General features: G+C 44.0%; 1 protein-coding gene across 2 annotated transcripts in view; it reads left to right on the top strand.

Annotated features, from left to right (window-relative positions):
* Positions 1-14,223, top strand: part of LOC115150491 (retinoic acid receptor gamma-A) — an 80,592-nt gene that overhangs the window by 47,713 nt on the left and 18,656 nt on the right. The window contains exon 1 of one of the 2 annotated variants that reach the window (XM_029693853.1): positions 4,591-5,335. The exons of the other annotated variant lie outside the window; for it this stretch is intronic. Within the exon in view, the coding sequence (XP_029549713.1) occupies positions 5,197-5,335 (139 nt within the window). The 5' untranslated portion in view covers positions 4,591-5,196. Of the gene's footprint in view, positions 1-4,590; positions 5,336-14,223 lie in introns of those variants that run through there. 2 annotated transcript variants of the gene reach the window in all.

Raw genomic sequence — 14,223 nt, 5'->3', positions numbered from 1 at the left:
AATAAAAGCAGGACATCATTAAGGAGGGTAGAACGAGAGAGTGAGGCAAAAACAGAGAGAGAGGTAAGGGAGAATGAGACCGTGTGTGTGCAGCCTAGCGGTTAAGAACATTGGGCTAGTAACGGAAAGATCACTGGTTCAAATCCCAGAGCTGACTTGATGAAAAATCTGTTAATGTGCCCTTGAGCAAGGCACTTAACCCTAATGTGCTCCTGTAAGTCACTCTGGATAAGAGTGTCTGCTAATGACTACTGTGTGTGTGAAATAGAGATGAGATGGGAAGGGTGAAAGATTTATCATAGTCAGCCAGAGAACAAAGGAAAAGCATGATATAGAAATTAGGAAGTAAATATCAGATTGCCACCTTAAAATGACAGTCAGGCTGTAAGCTATGGTCAGTTGTTGCATAATCCACTTACTTGGGAAAGTTGCACAATACTGTGTAATTCATTAAACCCCCTCTCTGGGTCATCAGGTTGAACTGTATGTCTGTGGTTTCCTCCCCATGGCAATGTCATCTGAAGTCTCTGTGGTGCCTTCACCCTACATGCAGTGACCATCAGAAATGATCCATCTGTCACTTAATGCAAGCTAAGTGTGGTACACTTAGTCTCAGCATTAATTTACAATAAGATGGCACTCTTCTCTTAACATTGTGTTTTGACTCAGTACACTATGAAGTGGTGTTTGGGACACATTAATAACTTTGTTGTTGGAACCCTAGAGAGGAACCTCAAGTCTGTATGGGTCTCAACTTCCGGACTAGTCTCCGTGCTGTTGTGCTGTTTGTTGCTACTTGGCTATCTGCCAAACTTTTCAGTTTTTACTTTTAATACATTTACAAATATCTTAGTTTTTGTCCTCGCTCAACTTTTTTCATTAAACTTTTTCACCCCGGACGCTTTATCTAGACGTTGTTCAACAGGACCTCCACCAGCCGAAAAAAGCAAAGTAGTAACATTAACACTATGCCATCTACAGTAATTGCAGTCGCTGTACTCATAATATACAGGAGAACTATCGCCTTACGCTGAGGATAGCTGTGTTGGAAGCACAGTTTCAGATGCAATCATTAGGCAAGAGCAATTTAAGTGTAGGAAAGAATGAAACAGCGTCTGTGCCACCAGTAAGTACAGATAGTAGTATAAATCCCCCCCGCAGTCTGACTATTTTCAATAGGCTTCTGGAAAGAAAAGCTGTCGGCATGCTCTACATGTGTCACTCATTCAGCCGACAGAAACTTTCAACCGGTTCTCCCTATTAAGCAACGAGTCGGAGTCAGAGGCCGAGCCTTCTCAGGTCTGAGCTGCCGAAGCCTCCCACAATTAGCTCTGACAAACTGAAAACCCTAGTCATTGGCGACTCCATTACCCGCAATATTAGACTTAAAAAGAATCCTCCATACACTGTTTACCAGGGGGCAGGGCTACCGACGTTAAGGCTAATCCAGTGGTTCTTAACCTGGGTTCGATCGAACCCCAGGGGTTCGGTGAGTCAGTCTCAGGGGTTCGGCGGAGGTCAAGACACACACCCGACTCATATGATTCGTGATGACACGCCCCGCTTGGCCATCATTGGCTGCAGATGATCACGCAACATCGCTTGGCCTATCTGTGCTGCAGGGAATTTGGCGCGCTCAGTAGTCGAATTGTGACTGTCGTGATGGTACGTCGTGTGATTTCTTTCTTAATATTTTAATCCCTTCATACTAACTATGTCGAGCAAAAAAAGAAAGTGGTCGGACGAATATGTACAATATGGATTCACATGTATAACGGAACGTGATGAGAGTCAGCGTCCTAACTGCATGATTTGCAATGCCAAGTTGAGCAATTCTAGTCTAGCACCGGCAAAACTAAGAGAACACTTCCTTAAGCTGCATGGAGATGGACAATACAAGAACACAGCGCTCGCTGAATTCAAGGTGAAGAGAGCCATTTTTCCAATTAAGAAGGGTTTGGTGAATGCGCATATGAAACTGGTGGGGGTCAGTACCTCCAACAAGGTTAAGAACCACTGGGCTAATCTGAAGATGGTGCTGGCTAAAGCTAAAACTGGCGAGTGTAGAGAGTATGGGGATATTGTTATCCACGTCAGCACCAACGATGTTAGGATGAAACAGTCAGAGGTCACCAAGCGCAACATAGCTTCAACGTGTAAATCAACTAGAATGTGTTGGCATCGATTAATTGTCTCTGGCCCCCTCCCAGTTAGGGGGAGTGATGAGCTCTACAGCAGAGTCTCACAACTCAATCGCTAGTTGGAGACTGTTTTCTGGCCCTCCCAAAAGATAGAATTTGTAGATAATTGGCCCTCTTTCTGGGACACACCGACAAATAGGACCAAGCCTGGCCTGCTGAGGATTGACGGACTCCATCCTAGCTGGAGGGGTGCTCTCATCTTACCTATGAACATAGACAGGGCTCTAACTCCTCTAGCTCCACAATGAGATAGGGTGCAGGCCAAGCAGCTTAGTGGAGTCTGCCACCGTGTCTGTGCCTCGATCTAGGTTTAGCAAAACAAAACATGGCGGTGTTCGCCTTAGCAATCTCACTGGAATAAAGACCTCCTCCATTCCTGTCATTATTGAAAGAGATTGTGATATCTCACATCTCAAAATAGGGAAACTTAATGTTAGATCCCTCACTTCCAACGCAGTCATAGTCAATGAACTAATCACTGATCATAATCTTGATGTGATTGGCCTGACTGAAACATGGCTCAAGCATGATGATATTACTGTGTTAAATGAGGCCTCTCCTCCTGGTTACACTAGTGACCATATCCCCCGCACATCCCGCAAAGGCGGAGGTGTTGCTACCATTTATGACAGCAAATTTCAATTTACAAAAAATAAGTCGTGAAATCTATGTAGCCTACTCAATCATTTTTTATAGCTACTGTTTACAGGCCTCCTGGGCCTTATATAGCATTCCTCACTGAGTTCCCTGAATTCCTATCAGAACTTGTAGTCATGGCAGATAATACAAAAAAATATATATATATATATATATATATATTTTTTTTTAATTCACATGGAAAAGTCCACAGACCGACTCCAAAAGGCTTTCGGAGCCATCATCGACTCAGTGGGTTTTGTCCAACATGCCTCCGGACCTGCTCATTGCCATAGTCATACTCTGGATCTAGTTTTGTCCCGTGGAATAAATGTTGTGGATCTAAATGTTTTTCTTCATAATCCTGGACTATCGGACCACCATTTTATTATGTTTGCAATCGCAACAAATTTAATTTAACCTTGCATAATACCCTAGATGCAGTCGCAGCCCTAAAAACAAAAGAACATTGTTACAAGAAATTTGCTCCCTGGTATACAGAAAATACCCGACCCCTGAAGGAAGCTTCCAGAAAATTGGAACGGAAATGGTGCTCCTCCAAAGTGGAAGTCTTCCCGACTAGCTTGGAAAGACAGTACTGTGCAATATCGAAGAGCCCTCACCGCTGCTCGATCATCCTATTTTTCCAACCTAATTGAGGAGAATAAGAGCAATCCAACATAAAAAAAATTGTAATGTCGCAAAGCTAACTAAAAAGCAGCATTCAACAAGAGAGGATAACTTTCACTTCAGCAGTGATAAATTCATGAACTTATTCGTTGAAAAGATCATGATCATTAGAAAGCAAATTACGGACTCCACTTTTAATCTGTTTATTTCTCCAAAGCTCAGTTGTCCTGAGTCTGCACAGAACTGCCAAGACCTGAGATCAATGGAGACACTCACATTTTTTTTTATCTCTTGACACATACATGAAAATAGTCATGGCCTCTAAACCATCAAGCTGCATACTGGACCCTATTCCAACTAAACTACTAAAAGAGCTACTTCCTATGCTTGACCCTCCTTTGTTGAACATAATAAACGGCTCCCTATCCACCGAATGTACACCAAACAGACTAAAAGTGGCAGTAATAAAGCATCTCTTGAAAAAGCCAAACCTTGACCTGGAAAATGTAAAGAAATATCAGCTTATATCAAATCTCACATTCCTCTCAACATTTTTGGAGGTACTGACCTGTTGCACCCTCTACAAACACTGTGATTATTATTTGCTGCTGGTCATCTATGAATGTTTGAACATCTTGAAGAACAATCTGGCCTTAAATGGCCATGTATTCTTAGAATCTCCACCCGGCACAGCCAGAAGAGGACTGGCCACCCCTCAGAGCCTGGTTCCTCTCTAGGTTTCTTCCTAGGTTCTAGGGAGTTTTCCTAGCCACCGTGCTTCTATATCTGTATTGCTTGCTGTTTGGGGTATTAGGTTGGGTTTCTATAAAGCACTTTGTGACATCTGCTGATGTAAAAAGGACTTTATAAAACATGTGATTGATAGATTGATTGAGGAGGGGGGGATGATTTTCAATTGAGAAAATAGTGAAATGAGGAGGGCTGAGAGAAAGAGGAAGAAAGAAAGGGAGGCATAGTGTTTGTTTTCATTTGTCAAATATGAAATATGAAGAGGGCGGGAAAGCCGACAGAGAAAATAGGAGCAAGAGAAAGTTTGTGACCAACCTGACTCCGAGAGGCCGCCCCTGGCTCTCTAGGTCCCTCCCCCCTCCTCCCCTCTCTTCCTCCCCTGTCTCTGCTGAGAGAACAGGCAGTTGGTTCGCTCCACAGTGTCACTTGCTGTGTGTGAGAGTCCTAGAGAGCTGAGGAGAAGGGGGTGTTCAGATCATTTACAGCCGCGAAGGAGAGACACTCAGAGGGGAGAGAGAGCTCGAGAGACTGACGACTGAGTGTGAGAGAGTGGGAAGCAGTCTGGAGCTCGAGAGAAGAGCTCAAGAGAAGACCAGAACCAAAGAAAGAAAGCTGTTCAACTCTAAGACCAACACACACACACAGAGAGAGAGAGAGAGAGAGAGAGAGAGAGAGAGAGAGAGAGAGAGAGAGAGAGAGAGAGAGAGAAGGCAGTCAAGGACTTTATCAGAGTGGAACCAAGCAGGGGTTGAAATAGACCAACAGCATCAGGACTAGGCTCACCCTGACTGGGGCTCGGAGGTCCCCTCCGACAACAACCACAAGCCTGGGCTGCTCTCTGAGCTGCTCTTGTTTTGTTCTGTGTGGAAATTCCTTTGAGACGTCACTGCTAGCTGAGCTCAGCTGAACAACCACAGCCGAGAAAGACTGTTGTGGTTGCTTGTCAAACTATTGTGTGTGTGGAGCTAGAGCGAGGAGCATGTTTGACTGTATAGAGGCTCTGGCCCCCCGGCCGCTCTTTGACGTGTCCACTCAGGGGGCTTGCATGTTGGGCAAGGCCACCCCCTTCTTCCCTGGTCTGGACCCCTTTGCCTGGGCTGGGATGGCCAGTGTTCAGTGTAAGTGACGTGTTTGCTCTGTCTCCTCACTTGACTCATCAGACTGGAAAAGCTTGTGTTTGAGTGTGTTTGTGCAGAGCCAGGATTTTTACACTCCTCATTAGACTGGTGGTGTTATTGTAATCATCTCAGTGTGTGTGTGTGTGTGTGTGTGTGTGTGTGTGTGTGTGTGAGAGAGAGAGAGAAAGAGTGTGTCCTTATCAGAGTGCTGGTGTTGTTATCATAGAGCTCTCTCCACAGGAAGAGCCCGATTCCATTGGATTCTCTGTGCCCCTTCTCACCCTCCAGTTTGTTTGTTTATGTACTTAGTGTGTGTGTGTGACTGTGTATTTATTCATCATCGTGTTTGTTTTCTTTCTGAATGACTTCAGATGAAGGATTTAGCTCTGTCTATCAATATGGGCCCCCTGACCTTGTGAGGTGTTTAGAAACTAATAACCAAAGTCAAAATGAAAATTGATCCTTAAAAGGGATCACAAGAGGCCTAATGATGAAAGCCTATGACACATTTCAGTAGAGATCTGGGTAACTGATACAATGTGAATAATTACTTTAAAACATAATTATCTGTCTTAAAGGTTAATTTGAGGGCAAAACTGTTCATGAAAAATGAATAGATGCATGAATAAGTAGGACAGTACAGTTGGCCCAGTAACAACTGAGGCCTTGGGCCCTCTCTCTTTCTGGAGGCTTTTCCCAGGCCTTGGAGTACAACAGGGCCCTCTCTCTTTCTGGAGGCTTTACCGAGGCCTTGGAGTACAACAGGGCCCTCTCTCTTTCTGGAGGCTTTACCGAGGCCTTGGAGTACAACAGGGCCCTCTCTCTTTCTGGAGGCTTTACCCAGGCCTTGGAGTACAACAGGGCCCTCTCTCTTTCTGGAGGCTTTACCCAGGCCTTGGAGTTCAACAGGGCCCTCTCTCTTTCTGGAGGCTTTACCCAGGCCTTGGAGTACAACAGGGCCCTCTCTCTTTCTGGAGGCTTTACCGAGGCCTTGGAGTTCAACAGGGCCCTCTCTCTTTCTGGAGGTTTTACCCAGGCCTTGGAGTACAACATGGCCCTCTCTCTTTCTGGAGGTTTTACCCAGGCCTTGGAGTACAACAGGGCCCTCTCTCTTTCTGGAGGCTTTACCGAGGCCTTGGAGTACAACAGGGCCCTCTCTCTTTCTGGAAGCTTTACCGAGGCCTTGGAGTACAACAGGGCCCTCTCTCTTTCTGGAGGCTTTACCCAGGCCTTGGAGTACAACAAGGCCCTCTCTCTTTCTGGAGGCTTTGCCCTTAGCTAACACACAACATTGTTTAAATGTTTTTATTTCACTAAGCAAGTCAGTTAAGAACAAATTCTTATTTACAATGACAGTCTACAAAAGCCAACCACAGAGCAATAGTGCGTCGCCCTATGGGACTCCCAATCACAGCCGGTTGTGATACAGCCTGAATTCAAACCAGGCTGTAGTGACGCCTCTAGCACTGAGATGCAGTGCATTAGACCGCTGCACCAGTCGGGAGCCTGTTTAATGCCTGTTTGAGTGAGATGGAGTGAAAGAGAATGGGTGTGAGAAAATAACTGGAGTTGTTATTGTTATGTAGCCTATCTACCCTCACCACTGTATTTCATATGATAATACTCTGTCTCTGGACACATGGAGTTTCTGGCATGCTCATTTGAATATGAGCTAAAATAAGTGTTCCAACCTAGACGTAACATAGTAAATGTAAATCTGGGACACTCCAATTACTATGATATGTTACGTTTCATTATGTTACGTTATGTTTCATATGGTATGTATTCATTTGTGGATATCAATCATCCATTCCGTATAATATGTTGCAAATTAAAATTCTTACATTTTCCGAATTGCAATTTGTAAAATATGTTACAGATTTTTCAGGGGGTGCTGCAGCCTACACTGAATAGCCTACACTTTTCTTGATGTTTTAATTATTGTGATAGGCTCATGTTTTACCGGTATGGCGTACCCTACTATTTACTAATTTGAGTGCCCCGGATTTACATTTACTATGTTACATTTAGTCTATGAGACCAGGCTGCGTGAAAAGACAGGGAAAATTATTAAAGGTGTTATATTTATCAATTTTATCCAGTTGACCTACAAACTTTTATGCAAGGCTCTACCCTTTAGCGCCTTTTGTTTTGGTTTAATAAAGGCGAGTTCAAATTCATGGCAGTAGGCTACACAGTGTGCTGGTTAGTTTCAGTTCTTCCAGGTGAAAGACCTATATATCTTCATTAATCGTGAAGACACTTGGGTTTCAGGCGCTGTCAGCCCCACAGTGTTTCCCTTAAATGAAGACGGATTATCTGTCAAGGCGAGCAAGGCCACAGCCGGTCTCAACTTGCTTAATACAATCACCAACTTCTGAAGGGACAGAACAACAACATACTACTTACTATACAATTAGCCTATATTTCTACATCAAAACTATGGGCATTCCTTTGGTAACACATTAGGTCCTATAGTGTCCTTATTACAGAGAAATTACATTTATGTTTGTGCAAATGTGCATAGTGGCCATCACAACACTTTTCAGTTGAAGAGAACAAGATCTATTTTTCCACGAACACCATGAACGAATTAAGTTCTGTTTATAAACTAATTGTCTCTTATTGTAGTCTACAGCAGTTGATTGTCTTCACAAAATAGTATCAGTTGTTAGGGAGTTTGAGAAAGAGAGAAAATGAGAACACAGGATATAGACTACAAAAATGTCCTTTGATAGGTGTGTGTGGACGGCCCTGGCGGTGGAGAGAGAAGAGAGAGAGAGATAGAGCATTGAGTGTTCTTCTTTTTGACCGGTGTTCTGTTTCAATCCTCTGTTCCCAATAACTGGCGAAGAGGTGTAATTCCCCCACTATATTCACACCGGTTAGCCCTCATTGTTTCCCTTTCAGATGGATGAGCTAGCAATGACTCATCCTCACCTTGCCAAACACAAATTTGATGAGGTAAATATTCTGAAGGCTGTAGGTCTTCCTCATATGACACCAGCAGAATAGAATGTTTGGCCTACAGGAGAGCAGAAAGTATCAGCACTAGTATCAACACAGCCAACCTGTGTGTGGAGGATCCATCCAGGGGGTAGATTGGAATAGAGTCTCTGTCACAGTGTGGAACTTGATCATGTTACTTCTCTAAATTCTCATAATCTGGGATAGGCATTCAGGGGGCCCTGGGGTGTGTGTGGGGGGGTTTGTGTGCATCTGTGTGTATGTGTGTCTGTGTCTGTGTGTGGCTATCTTTCCTGTTTTCTGTTGTTTTTATGTGAGAGTTCAAGACCTCTCTGCCTCCCTTTGTTTAAATGTCAGAGGTTATGGAGTGAGCACAGACAGGCCAAAGTCAGGACCTGTGTGTGTGTGTGTGTGTGTGTGTGTGTGTGTGTGTGTGTGTGTGCGTGCGCGTGCGCGTGCGCGTGCGCGTGCGTGCGTGCGTGCGTGCGTGCGTGCGTGCGTGCGTGCGTGCGTGCGTGTGTGTGTGTGTGTGTGTGTGTGTGTGTGCGTGTGCGTGTCCCTCTTTGCACAATGGTGGGCTTCCTAAAAAAGAAAGCGAAAGGGATCATTTTAAACACTACTGAGTATAAAGTAGGCACTGTATTGTACAAGGATGAAAGCAACACCAAACAAGTGTAACCGGTGTGAAATGGATAGCTAGCGGTGCGTGCTAGTAAGTGGCGTCACTCACTCTGAGTCCTTGAAATAGTTGTTTCCCTTGCTCTGTAAGGGCCGTGACTTTTGTGGAGCGATAGGTAACGATGCTTCGAGGGTGACTGTTGTCGATGTGTGCAGAGGGTCCCTGGTTCAAGCCCAGGTTGGGGTGAGGAGAGGGACAGAAGTAATGTTGTTACATTGATGCTGTTGACCCGTATCACTGGTTGCTGTGGAGAAAGCGGAGGTGGCTAGCTAGTTAGTGGTGCACGCTAGTAGTGTTTCCATAGGTGACATCGATCGCTCTGACACCTTGAAGCATGTGTTTCCCTTGCTCTGCAAGGGCAGCAGTTTTTGTGCAGCGATGGGTTACGGTGCTTTGTGGGAGGCAGTTGTTGATGTGTTCAGAGGGTCCCTGATTTGGCACAGGTTGGGGCGAGGAGAGGGGCGGATGCAACACTTACACTGAAGCAACACTGTTACATAGCATTATTTTGAGTGCTTATGAGTTTGCTGCTGTGTGTGTGTTCATCTCACTGAATCATGCATACAGTCGGGTCTTTGTCTTGTCAGAACCCATCAACATAATGTGTTTGCCTTTAATGAAGGCCTTTAATTATTCAATTATGATTACAAAAGGCTCAATTAAGAGATGAAACTGCCTGCGGTGACGGGGCAGTAAGAAGACAGGGATGAAAGAGGAGTGAAGGGGGTTTGATCAGGGATTAACATTTACCCCCTATAATTCCATCACTTCTTCTGTACTCAGGGGGTTTCATCCTTTCAGCAGAGAATACACCAGCAAGTCTTCTCTGGGAGTATACCACTAATCCCCTGACTCTCTCTGATTCTCCGCTCTCTCCCCTTGATGGTCATATAGCCACATCATATCTACTGTATGTTAGGAAGCTCAGGTGAAATAGGGTTTCAACATGCAACATACAACAATTTCAAAGATTTTATTGAGTTACAGTTTATATAAGGAAATCAGTCAATTTAAATAAATTCATTAGGCCCTAATCTATGAATTTCACATGACTAGGAATACAAATATGCATCTGTTGGTCTCAGATACCTTAAAAAAAATGCCACCATTTATCTCATGCAGCGCGACAATGGGCCTCAGGATCTTGTCACGGTATCTCTGTGCATTCAAATTGCCATGAATAAAATGTGTTGTTGTTAGTAGCTTATGCTTGTCTATACCATAACCCCACTGCCACCATGGGGAACTCTGTTCACAACGTTGACATCTGCAAACCGCTCACCCACACAACGGTATACATGTGGTCTGCGGTTGTGAGGCTGGTTGGACGTACTGCCAAATTCTCTAAAACTATGTTGGAGGCGGTTTATGGTAGAGAAATGAACATTCAATTCTCTGTTAACAGCTCTGGTGGACATTCCTGCAGTCAGCATGCCAACTGCAAACTCCCTAAAACTTTAGACATCAATGGCATTGTGTTGTGTGACAAAACTGCACATTTTAGTGGCCTTTTATTGTCCCCAGCACAAGGTGCACCTGTGTAATGATCATGCTGTTTAATCAGCTTCTTGATATGCCACTTCTGTCAGGTGGATGGATTATTTTGGCAAAGGAAAAATTCTCACTAAGAGGGATGTAAACACATTTGTGCACAACATTTGAAAGAAATAAGCTTTTTGTGTATATGAAACATTTTGGGGATCTTTTATTTCAGCTTATGAAACATAGGACCAACACTTTACATGTTGCGTTGATGTTTTTGTTCAATGTAGTTTGACTAAAGTGCTATGGCTTCAGGATGAAACAATATGGTTAAAGATGAACTGCAAGGTGAGCATATTTCAATGGACAGGGAGAATCAAACCTACATTGCAGTATTTAGTAAAGCATAAACACACCTTTTTCATGGTCAAATAAAAAATGCCAAATACTTCTACACTCCTCATAGGTGTATGTTTTAGTTTTCATAATACATTTCCTGTATGCACAAGGGCAGCAGTTTGTAAAGTAAAAAAAAACACAAACATACTAGGGCCAGTTTGATTGAATCTGTCTAAGACAAGGATAGGGAGACAGAGGGAAATACTATATGTGAGGTAGATGGTAGCTGAGTGGGTTGAGAGGGAGAATGAGAGAGAATACACCCAATGTGTGTGTGTGTGTGTGTGTGTGTGTGTGTGTGTGTGTGTGTGTGTGTGTGTGTGTGTGTGTGTGTGTGTGTGTGTGTGTGTGACTCACTGTAGTGTATTTGCCCAGCTGGACAAGTGAGGGAAAGGTGTCTTTGTGTGCTTCGTGTGTCTGTCCCAGCGCTTAGACGGCCTTTCCTCTGTGTGCCTGCACAGATTTCACAGGCCCCTGATGGAATTCGATAATGGCATTTTATAGCCTGTCTTCAGTGGGCAAGGGAACACAGTAAATAATATGGGCTGTCCGTCCATGGTGCGTCCACTCCTATGGGTCCTACACATTGTCCTGGGACGCCTATAGGCTGGCCTTCACATAGTGCCACTGGGCCAGGGCCAGTGGAGAAGGACTCCATGTTACACCCCATCACTCTCCACAAACTTGATTATGTCTATGTGTAGTAGTAGTAGTGAAGCCTATTAGTAGTGTAGTAGTGTATGTTTGAATTGCTCCCGAGTTATTAGCTGGATTATATTCTGCTGTGCTATACCAGCCGACCACAAAAAATGTATTGATTTTGAGAGACTGATACGTTGATATACTGATTGAGCATTTCACTCTTAAAATGCAAACACAAAGTAGTTGTCATGGATGCAAGTGAGCTGAAATGCCTTGTGGGATTTGTAGCTAGGTTATTTGGATACTCGAACCTCGCTCAGTCAGATGAGTGATTTAGTAATTGCGATGACTGAACCACTTTGACAGTAATGACAAATTGTTTGCCAATTTCATATAGCTCAAACAATCTTCAAAGTAATGGCATTATCTTGGGAAAGTTATTGAGAACCAGTTAGCATGAGGCAGCAGCCAGGCAGCACTGCGTCACCCGGTGAAGTGAATAGTCTGTTCCACCTAGTCTTGTTCCATCTTGTCTCAAACTCTTTAATTCCACTCCTTGTTGTGTCATAAATCTTTCCCATCCATGGCCACAACACATTGACTTCAATGGTTTGATGTTTGGAAAGAATGGGAACATTTAGGAATGTAGTAGTGTATGTGTGTAGGTCTGTGTGTGTGTGTGTGTGTGTGTGTCTTAGTGTTGTTGGTTGTCAAGGTGGGTTTAGGAAGGCGTGGCTGTTTGAAGAATGGTGTTGGTCATCTGACAGGAAAGTGTTGTGCGGATAGTAGGGCTAGTTCGTGAGTAGTGGAGATGAGGGGAAATGTTGACTCTGTTTCATCAAAAAAAGGTGCAAAATAAAAAGGTAGCTTGATGAGGTGTTGTAAAGAAGAAAGGCTGCCTTGTATGCAGGCCGCTGAATGAGAGGGACAATCCCTCACACATCAATCTTCCTATCGGGACATTGAACGTGCTTTATAAGAGGTAGCCTATCGAAAACCACCATCATGTAACTACAAAGCCAAGAGGATATTAACCACAGGTAATTACTATTACCCCCCCACCACCCACACAGAGAAGCCCTGCCTTCCTGTCTCTGTTAGGAGAAAAACATATGGGAGTAAATATTACATTAAAAACACTGCATCAGATTCTGCAGTTGTATTTATAGAGTTAACATATACAATAGTAAGACATTAATTAGGGTTTTCTGAGTGGGATGATTGCACAAACTCCTCTTCAGTAGGTGAACTTGCTGCATTAAACTCCACGTTATCTGTCAGTGTGTGTGCTGTATTTTATTTATTTAACGAAGAAAGTCAGTTAAGAACAAATTCTTATTTACAATGACAGCCTACACCGGCCAAATGCAGACGACGCTGGGCCAATTGTGCAACTCCATATGGGACTCCCAATCACAGCCAGATGTGATACACCCTGGATTTGATCCAGGGACCGTAGTGACACCTCTTGCACTGAGATGCAGTGCCTTAGACCTCTGCACCACTCGGGAGCCCACAGTTCTGTGTCATTCTAGTAAGGGTGTGATAATTCCTCCTGGATTGTGTGTTTGTGTGTGACGCCCTCTTGCCTGTGTGTTTGGTGTTTCTGTTTTTATGGAGCCATCTCCTGGACAGTAGCCTGGTTTTATCACAGCCTTTCCTTTCAAAGAGGCTCCCAATGACAGGAAGCACTCCTCCTCCCAACAGGGCAGGAAGGCAGGAGGAGGGAGAGAGGTAGGGAGGGGGATATGGGACAGGCCAGGCGGGGGAAAGGAGGTGAGGAAGGAGGGGGGAGGAGGGGGGTTGCAGGTATTAAACTTAAGACAGCTGATGAAAGGAAGTGCCACTGTTCCACATTTGACTGAAATTTCATCCCCCCCGCACACACATATATACAGTCAGCATATCCTCTCCTGGGGTTCAGGGCTATCTTTTTCCTATAGGTTATCTGTACAAATAGGCCTATAACCATCCGTTAAATAATTTCAGACATTCATACTGCCCACAGCATGCTCAGTTCAAACAGTGAGTGGTAATGGTAGAGGATATGGGTTTGAAGACACACATGGGATTTTTTTTCCTGTTTGTTGGTATGTACTGAATGGGATGACTGTTAATGTAGTCTCCATTTTCTCCTTCAGATCAGGCTTAGGTGGTGTGTGTGTTGTTGTTCCTCTGTTTCACACTGAAAGTAACACTGAAAACCGTTACACACATTTCAACATGTTCCTACGTTGAAGCCAACCGACACTCACAAACATTCACAAACACACACACATTCCACAGCACATTCCAGAACATTTTGTGAGGCGAGAAGTTATGTAAAATGTGAATTTGCAAACCAAATGAGTCTTTGGAGACCTGATAGCACCATAGATTGGAGCATGGCCAACTTAAAACTGAGCGCCTACAGTCATGTACTGAGATTCCATAATGTTGCCACAACAGAATTTAAGCAATAATTATTTAAGCAATAATGCCTGAGGGAGTGTGGTATATGGCCAATATACCACGGCTAAGGGTTGTTCTTATGCAAGACCCAATGCGGAGTGCCTGGATATAGGCCTTAGCCGTGGTATATTAACCATATGCCACACTCCCTCAAGCATTATTGCTTTTTTTTATTTTTATTTCACCTTTATTTAACCAGGTAGGCAAGTTGAGAACAAGTTCTCATTTACAATTGCGACCTGGCCAAGATAAAGCAAAGCAGTTCGAC

Source organism: Salmo trutta, chromosome 16 (genome assembly GCF_901001165.1).
Source record: "Salmo trutta chromosome 16, fSalTru1.1, whole genome shotgun sequence".
In the NCBI taxonomy this organism is placed as follows: domain Eukaryota; kingdom Metazoa; phylum Chordata; class Actinopteri; order Salmoniformes; family Salmonidae; genus Salmo; species Salmo trutta.
This window is presented reverse-complemented; position numbering and strand designations above follow the sequence as displayed.